At 43.3% G+C, this 8706-nt stretch overlaps 1 protein-coding gene across 3 annotated transcripts; it reads right to left on the minus strand.

Annotated features, from left to right (window-relative positions):
- Positions 1–1955: 1955 nt before the first annotated feature.
- On the minus strand, positions 1956–7322 carry LOC143010619 (L-amino-acid oxidase-like). Of its 3 annotated transcripts, none has more exons than XM_076162992.1 (8): positions 7196–7322; positions 6970–7023; positions 5967–6184; positions 5434–5546; positions 5100–5301; positions 4929–4997; positions 3451–3587; positions 1956–3020 (listed from the first exon to the last, which is right to left on the minus strand). In XM_076162992.1, the coding sequence occupies exons 2-8, from the start codon at positions 7016–7018 to the stop codon at positions 2213–2215; spliced, it is 1596 nt and encodes a 531-aa protein (XP_076019107.1). In that variant the 5' UTR covers positions 7019–7023; positions 7196–7322; the 3' UTR covers positions 1956–2212. The 3 variants fall into 3 exon arrangements, with proteins under 3 accessions (XP_076019107.1, XP_076019108.1, XP_076019109.1); XM_076162993.1 differs by having other exon boundaries at positions 6970–7018; positions 7196–7300; XM_076162994.1 differs by lacking the exon at positions 6970–7023 and having other exon boundaries at positions 7196–7306.
- Positions 7323–8706: the final 1384 nt, after the last annotated feature.

Raw genomic sequence — 8706 nt, forward strand, 5'->3', positions numbered from 1 at the left:
AATCTATGAAGCCATCAAAGCTGCAGCGTCACTTGGAGACAACCCACAGCCACTCAAAAGACAAACTTGTTGAATACTTTCAAACTAGTCTCAAATCCCTCCAAGGTCAACAGACATTGATGAGAAAATCTATGTTTGTACATGGCACTAGGCCCAGTTAGATACAAAACACAATATATGTAGTAGGGGGTCCCGCTCCATCTCTCCATCAGTTTGGGGATGCTTGGCCTGAAAAACGACCCCTGGTTTGATTTGATTGATTTCGAGCTCAAAACTAATCTTTAAATTATTCCCATTTAATTAATTAATTAATTAGATCATTTTAATTGATAATTAAGATTTATTGTGAATCTTTAAGGCTTAGGTCAGTGGTTCTCAAACTTTTTCTTTTTGCGACCTCCAGAAGTTTTTTCCCGCCGAACTTTCAATGCACACATACTATTTCTTCAATGAAACATGCAGGGTAGGAAGTGCCATTCCTGCGTCGAGCATCACTTTGTGAAATCCTACAGAAAAATATTTTGTAAAAAACTGTTTAAAGCCAAAATTCTTCAGCTGCTGCAGTTTATTGGTGCCACACTTTGTACACATTCTGCTTGATTGTGAAGTTCTTTTTGTTGCTTTTTTGGGGACAGGAAGCATGGATCACTCCTGTTTCTCTTTCATTGCAATCATAAGATATGTAAAGGAATTTTTATTTGATAGTGTTTTGTATTCCATCAAAATTAACTAATTATGAGTTTTTCAACTGTGGATTAACTAATGACTCTTATTAGACAAATGGAGTGACTTAAAATAATTTAAGACTAGAGCTAACAAACACATCATCTGTAATGTAGAAATATTCATCTAGATAATTTAAAGCTTTTAATCGATCCCAAGATGCCACAGAAGCTCCTCTAAGTGCCAGAAAAATTTGCTCTGGTTCATTAACCAACATCAGCAATTTGCCGGTCATATATATCGCAGTATTTATAGCAATAAGCAACAAGCAATAAATAAAATATCAGACACTCATCGACAACATCTTCAGTGAGCTTCCTAAATGAACAGTTTCACACTCAACGGCCTGCTGATTAACCTGCTGTTGAAGGTGGACGATTTATAAACCACACTTCGACTTGGATCTTCTCTCAGAGCCGTTGTTTGAGCTACCAGGAAATGGGGCTCATTGAATTCTGTTGATGCAGAGTCGATGTGAACAGATGTTTTTGACATACAATAGTATTAAGAGTTCCCTTTTAGCATCGGTTAGCTGGAGTAATGTTTGACTCTGGACAAATCCCTTTTTTTTGCGGTAAAACAACACACTTTTTTTGGGCAATTTCAACAATAAATATGCGATCACAGAAAGAAAAGAGGTGTTTGTACAGCTGGGACTCAAGAACCCAAGATACATTTCCAATGATGGCAGTAATTTGCCACTTTGTTCACCAACTGCCATCAAGAACAGGGTAAAGAAAAGAACGCTTTCAGCTTCACTGCTCATGGCAAATTTTCATGAACAGTCTGAAAACGCAGGAGGGGTTAGCCACCTGTTGGCTCATTCTTATGCTTCTTCACAACCAGTAATGCTAGCTGTGCTAAAGAGACATTTTTGTACCAGAACATTAGCCAGTTTACAGGCACAGTCTTGATGTGATAAGTAGAAGTGAAATAAGTTGTACATGGCATCTTGATTATTATTGTTGTCAAACTTTATGTTTGTTTGTTTGTTTATGACGGCCTTAACAGTTTGGAACAACCTAAACTTTGAGCTCTCTGGTTCCTTTATTGCTTGAGAAACTGGTGCTGATTTTGTCCAGGTCGACTCACTGGAGGTTTTCATATCAGAGAGTTCTTTTGAACACTCCGGTCTTAATGTTGTCAGTAAAAGAATGTGACATACCCATCTGACAGTTTAGAGACCTCATTGAGTTGCTTACCAATGTGGACAAGATATCACATGACCCGTGGCATCACATGGAAAACTTTTATTGTCAAATAAAGGATCAATGATCTACGAATGAAATACAAGATAAAACAGCTATACTTCTTTACTAGTAAGGTTACAGGAAGAACATATATTTTTGTCTGAACTGAGAAAGAAGTGAGGTGAAATTAATTAGGGGATGAGATATGCGATATATAAGATATAATTGAGGATGAGATATTGCTTGCAAATTCCATATAGCGGCGACGATACCAAACCAAACGGTGACACTTATCTACCCTAGAACTCGTCTCTTACATGAGCCTCAGTGGACTTGTGGTTCAGGTTTGCCTCTCTGCTGATGTTCGTTGCAGCCCTGATGGCAGATTTCATGGCCGTTTCGATCCACGCGTGAGGAAATGCGGTGTGTTCTCCCGCAAAGTGCACCCTCTTCTCACTTCTGAACAGCTCCTTAGCATATTCTAAGTGCTGGAAAGGTGTGAAGAGGGCGAAGGCGCCCAGGCTGTAAGGATCTAGGCTCCACTTCTTTACCACCACTCCTGTGCAAAATGCCCTGATTTCCTCGCCATGCATCTGCACCAAATCTTTCAGAACTAGCTCTTTCAGATCTTCATCGCTCGCACCTTGGAAGAGGCGGGAGTCATCAGACCAGGTGTACGAGGCGAGCAGGACACCGATGGTCTGGTTTTCCCGGAAACTGTGGCTGGGGTAGTAGATGTAACGAGACGGTCCATCAGTGATGCTCTTCCCTCCTCTGATGCCGTCCTTCTCCCAGAACTTCTTGCTGAAGGTCAGGATGACTTTAGTGGAGCTGTCGTAGTGCACCGCTCTCAGGGCCTCCATCTTCTCTTGTGAAAGAGGTGGCTGGAAGTCCATGAAGAGGGCTGCTTTGGCTGTGGTTGTGACCAGGACGTGGTCTGCAGATAGATCAGTCAAAGAGGAATGATCGTCTGTCTGATAAGAAACGATCACTCCCTTATCTGATTGACTGATGCCTTTGACCTTGGAGTTGAGGAGGATGGGGACATCGAGCACACCAAGGAAAGCTTTGGCTAGAAGGTCTGACCCACCAGTCACTTCATAGTACCTTTACAGTCACAAGACATCAATTAATATTTTAATATAGGAATCCACTGTATTGTTGTGTCCACTGGTTAGTGTGAATCCCATGATATCCGGAACAAAAATGGAAAGCAACCAAGTACATTTAAATTGAAATACAATATTCAACTCCAATAACATTCAAATATTTCCATTGAATGTTGTATTTTTACTTTTTTGTTTTTGCATTGCTCTCTTCAGGTCTAAATGTTAATGCAAAAACATATCAAATCAAGTCTTCAGCAAAGAAACAGCCGATTCCTGTTTCTTCAAACCTCAAATGCCAAATGTGAAGGTGACTGATTGATTCCGTCACCCCTTTTCTCCATAAGATTTAATCCTTAAAGAATGAAGCTTTACCTTACATGTAGCATTAACAATTGTCGGTTTATTGTTCTACAGTTAAGTTTTCTTACTTGGTATCATCGCTGATGTCACTCTGGTCATAGATCATCTCGGTCAGCGCTGTGTACATCATGCTCTGTTCATTCAGCAGGTCTCCAATCATCCTCACTGCTGCTGGACTCAGACCGCTATCTTCCAACAGATACTCCTATTCATGCAAAACCAAAATGTGAGAACGAACAGCACTATCATACATCCAGTATGATAGACAAACACTTCTGATATTATGTTCATCAGCTAATGCAGACTTTAAACCGACTTTTGACATTGCAGTCGAGACACTCCTGTGGATCCTCTGTCTACTCGCATGTCGGAGGAGGAAAACCAAGAGAGGGAAGCGCGTCAGGCTCTGTGCAGAACCCGACAGAGAAACAACAAGCCTCCTCTGCCCAGGGTTCTGCTAGCCAATGTACAGTCCCTGGATAACAAGGTAGACGAGCTACATGCATGTATTAAACATCAACGGGACATTTAGAACTGCTGTGTACTGGCATTCACGGAGATGTGGCTGGGGACCCTCTTCACACTTTACCAGCACTTAAAAACCCACTGCTCCCAGGCCCTGGGGCTGCTGACCATCAAAGCCAGACCCTTTTACCTCCCGAGTTTAGCTCTGTCCTCTGCGCAGCCATCTACATCCCACTGCAGGCTGATAAATCTGTAGCTCTGGACGGACTGTACAGGATCATAAATGGTCTGGAGTACGCACATCCTGAGGCTGCGTTAATGTTTTGGGAGACTTCAACATAGCTAATATGAAGAAACTTCCCCCAAAATACCATCAACACATTAGCTTTGCAACTAGGGGAGAGCAGACTCTGGATCACTGCTACATCCCATAGGGGTGGGGGGATGGAAGATCAGGTGGCCGGTGCCACTGCAATGAGGAGGAGGCAACACTTTTGGACTGCTTTGAGACAACCGACTGGCAGATGTTTGAAGATGCAGCAGACGGGAACATCAATGAATACACAGACTCTGTCGTAGGCTATATTCAGTAAGTAAGCGCATTGACGACATTGCCCCAAAAGCTATTGTTTGCACCTACCCCAACCAGTAACCCTGGGTTGGCCAAATATCCACTGGAGACTTAATGTGCAGACCACCGACACTGCCCCATCGACATCAGTGAAGCTGAGATTGAGAGGGCCAGCAGCTTTAAGTTCCTTAGGACACACATCACTGAGGCCCTCTCCTGGACACTACACACACACTGGCTATAGCGCGAAAAACTTGTGATCTATATAAGGGGGGAATAAGTTTGGGAACCACTGCCTCATATAATAATAATAATAATAATAATAATAATAATAATAATCTTCTCGTTTACAATTAAATCATCCAGGCTAGATTTAATCCATCATTATTTGGTTTCCTGACCTCATCTACACTTGCAATGTAACTTCAACCTGGAAGTAATAATTTCCACAATCCTCAGTTCACATTTAAGTCTTCAAGTGATTTGCCCATGGACCATGTTGTGCTATACCTTCACAGAGTAGCGGTCATATTTTCTCAGTGCAGCTCTGCAGCCATCTGCCTCCACTTTATCTTTCACCTACAAAATAGAACAATTTCCCTTGTGTCACATATTACCCTGACCATCATCACGATGATGCTGTAAATTTGATTTAAGGAGTAAATAATTCCTTCGCCTTGCCTTCTGCAGAGCTCGCTGCAGCAGCTTCTCAGCTGACATTTTTCTCTCTCTTTTCGGTACTTTGTACTTCAGGATGTCGGGGTTTGCTTCCACTGCGTACGTCCTCTTTAGTAGCCCCTTTATGAGGTAGAATGTGTTCATGTCACTCATGGTGAACTTGTTCAGCTTGACCCCAAGTTCTTTCGTGTACCATCGGACAATGCTGTTGAGAGAGGTAGTATTTTGTTTCACTGTAAGATGAATTAATGTTGTAGCATTCAACAATTTACTGCTGAGTGGCAAATGTATAAATAAATTCTGTAATTGCTTCTCAATACATGTTGTGCCAACTCACTGGTGAAAACTTGGGATCCTCATGGCTCCCAATTCAGCGTACCAGCCTTCTTGTTCATTCCTGTACGTCTCCACTCGTCCTCCCACTCGACCGCTGGCCTCTAACACGGTCACCTATTCAAACAAAACAAAAAACAGCATACTGAATCTGTTAGCCAATAAGGAGCATGAGCATGTATAGGCTAAAGATTATCATTGATGGCCAAGTGCAAAGAATCTGTGCAAAGTGGAACAGAATCTTGGCCAGCTGTCGTGAGACTGTTGGCGCTTGGACTCCACCAGTTAGTGGACACATGGCTTTGTGCAAGTTTTCCACTGGCTGGCTGCTGGACCAGAAAGTGTTGTTGGTATGACTGCCACTCAGAGTAGTGTAATGCAAATCTGCAGCTAACATTTGAAATGCGACCTGAAAGTAGCTAAACTTTAATTCTTCCTTTTTCTTTCATGCATCCTTGAATTGAGATGAAAAATAGAGTGGTAAAATTCATTTATCAATAACCCCCCCAATGAAATATGAATTAGTCTTTGTTGTACTCTGTGTCCTGCGTCGTGCAGTAATTTGGCTGCTGTCAGTCCGGCCATCCCCGCCCCGACGATAGCAACGTGATGCGACGCGTTGATGTGAGGAAGGCCGTTCTTCACAGTGTGCAGCAGCTCATTGTAGTCTTTGTCCTTCAGACATTCAGCCAGATGTTCCTTCAGGGCAGAAGCTGGATGGTGCTGGATCATCTCAAGCAGCAGAACAGTGACGCCTAGTGGAGGAAACACAAACACATAAAAACCCAAGATGATCCTTGGTGGTTTTGTTTTGCATTACATTACATTACAGTACGATCATTTGGCAGACGGTTTTATCTAAAGCGACCTACATTACATTACCACCCTTCGCAGAGGGGGGAGCAATTGAGGTGCCTTGCTCAGGGGCACCTCGACAGGGACTCAAACCCGCAACCCTCTGGTTCCCAAGCGGAAGCTCTACCCACTCGACTACTGCCTCCCTGAATGTCCTCCCGTTCTCTAATTCAGTTCTTTTGTGAAGCTGTCACATGTCCTCCTGGAAAGTCTGGAAAACCTGACCCCTTTATTTCATCATATAGTGATGAAACCAAAAGCAGAACTATGTAGAGTGTATGCTCATTATGACAGTCATGACCGCATAAGGGGAAACAATAGATGAGGGGACAGCGAAAAGACCGACTACAGCAATGTAGAGTCTGTGATCTACAGTTTAAAAAAGTCAAATAAGCAAAAGCTAAAGCAATGAAAACAATTAAGATGATCAGATCATTATAATATAACCCAGAACCAAACTTCTCTAATCCATCGATGTGTTTCTGCAGCTTCTGTATGTTTAAACTGGTTTGAATCTTGAAATTGACTTCCAGTTAAATCCACTTCATGTTTTCACTCAAATATTTGTATGAACGCTGTAAGTTGATGCAAGAACACATTAATGGACAGAAAGGTGACTTTAATTCAGGAAGACTCAGTTTAGCTGCTTGTGATATTTCATTGGCTTGAATTGGAAAACACTCACAGAATATCCCTTTGAGCACATGTGGACCCATCTTGGTTATGGACTTCATCTTCTCTGATGAAGAGCACATTTTTAGTTTTTTCTGTTGAGTATTTGCTGCCACATTCATCGACAAACTGAATAAATGAAATTAAAATCCACAATTTCCTGATGTTGAATTAGTTTTTTGAAAATGTATAGAAATATTCCTTAAATTGCATCAGATAGTAAATGTTTGCGCTCTTACCTTCTGCTCGGTGGGCAAATTGTGCTGCTCAGATTTCCTCCGATGAGGAAGAGTTTGTTAGTGTTCTCTCAGGCCGACGTCCTGTCCTGTCAGAGAGGCTGATGAGGTTGTTAAATGTGTTTTTATTTATTAAACCAACCCGACCCACTTTTTCTTATGTCATTTCAGATCATTTCTTTATGGCTCCGCCTCTTGCTGTCCGGTGGTGCATCAATGCAGTTGTTGTTGTTGTAAGTCACAAATCAAGCAAACTTTATGACATGACTTATTTTTTTGGACGAATCTTAAAGGATTTTTGCAACCTGCATTCCTAAAAAGGTTGTAAGTTACATTAAAGTTGAGTTTAGAACTTGCATCTATGAGGCCATGGATACAGAAACCTTCCAAAGAGATGTAACTGTCTATGGTTCATTTCATGTTTCATTTCAGCCAGTGTCAGTACAAATGATCCCAAACACTTCCTGCCTCTCACACAGCGGCCAGGAGGCGCCATGGTGGGGTGGAACACTACCTGAGACGAGGACAAAAGTCGAACGAGAAGATCAGTCACGACGCAGAAGCTTTGGGAGAGGTGAGAGAAGGAAAGCTGCTCCTGATGGGAAACAGGAAGAGAGAGGAAAAAGTAAAAGGGGTGGGCGAGCTTCTGAAGAAAGAGGAAGAGCTGAAGTCCATGCGAGAGAGAGAGAGAGAGAGAGAGGGGCGGGGGAAGGGGGAGAGAGAGAGAGAGCGAGAGAGAGAAAGAGAGAGAGAGAGAGAGAGAGAGAGAGAGAGAGAGAGGGGCGGGGGAAGGGGGAGAGAGAGAGTGAGAGAGAGAGAGAGAGAGCGAGAGAGAAAGAGAGAGAGAGAGAGTGAGAGAGAGAGTGAGAGAGAGAGAGTGAGAGCGAGAGTGAGAGAGAGAAAGAGAGAGTGAGAGAGAGAGAGAGAGTGAGAGAGAGACAGAGAGAGAGTGAGAGAGAGAGCGAGAGAGAGAGAAAGAGAGAGAGAGAGAGAGAGAGAGAGAGAGTGAGAGAGAGAGAGTGAGAGAGAGAGAGTGAGAGAGAGAGAGTGAGAGCGAGAGAGCGAGAGTGAGAGAGAGAGTGAGTGAAAGAGAGAGAGTGAGAGGGAGAGAGAGAGAGAGAGGGGCGGGGGAAGGGGGAGAGAGAGAGAGAGTGAGAGGGAGAGCGAGAGAGAGAAAGAGAGAGAGAGAGAGAGAGAGAGAGAGAGAGAGGGGCGGGGGAAGGGGGAGAGAGAGAGTGAGAGAGAGAGAGAGAGCGAGACAGAGAAAGAGAGAGAGAGAGAGAGAGAGCGAGAGAGTGAGAGTGAGAGAGAGTGAGAGAGAGGGTGAGAGTGAGCGAGAGAGAGTGAGAGAGAGTGAGAGAGAGAGAGTGAGAGCGAGAGTGATGGAACAAAATAAGGAGCTGGAAAACCAAAGAGTGAAACTCAACGTGCAGTTGGAGGAGGAAGAGAGACACAGAGAGCAGACGGAGAAGAAGATTCAGCCCGCGCCGTCGATGTATGTGTGGAGTCCTCAG

Source organism: Genypterus blacodes, unplaced genomic scaffold (genome assembly GCF_046128005.1).
Source record: "Genypterus blacodes isolate CSIRO-AG114 ecotype Tasmania unplaced genomic scaffold, CSIRO-AGI_Gbla_v1 ptg000129l_1, whole genome shotgun sequence".
In the NCBI taxonomy this organism is placed as follows: domain Eukaryota; kingdom Metazoa; phylum Chordata; class Actinopteri; order Ophidiiformes; family Ophidiidae; genus Genypterus; species Genypterus blacodes.

What these genes read in the sequence shown, in the direction of transcription:
- LOC143010619 (XM_076162992.1), bottom strand. Translation starts at nt 7,018, where the DNA reads ATGAAGTCCATAACCAAGATGGGTCCACATGTGCTCAAAGGGATATTC. An exon ending in TGTGCTCAAAGGGATATTCT is followed by an intron (nt 6,185 to 6,969) that starts GTGAGTGTTTTC and finishes TTCCTCCACTAG; the next exon opens with GCGTCACTGTTCTGCTGCTT. An exon ending in GACATCAGCGATGATACCAA is followed by an intron (nt 3,021 to 3,450) that starts GTAAGAAAACTT and finishes GTGACTGTAAAG; the next exon opens with GTACTATGAAGTGACTGGTG.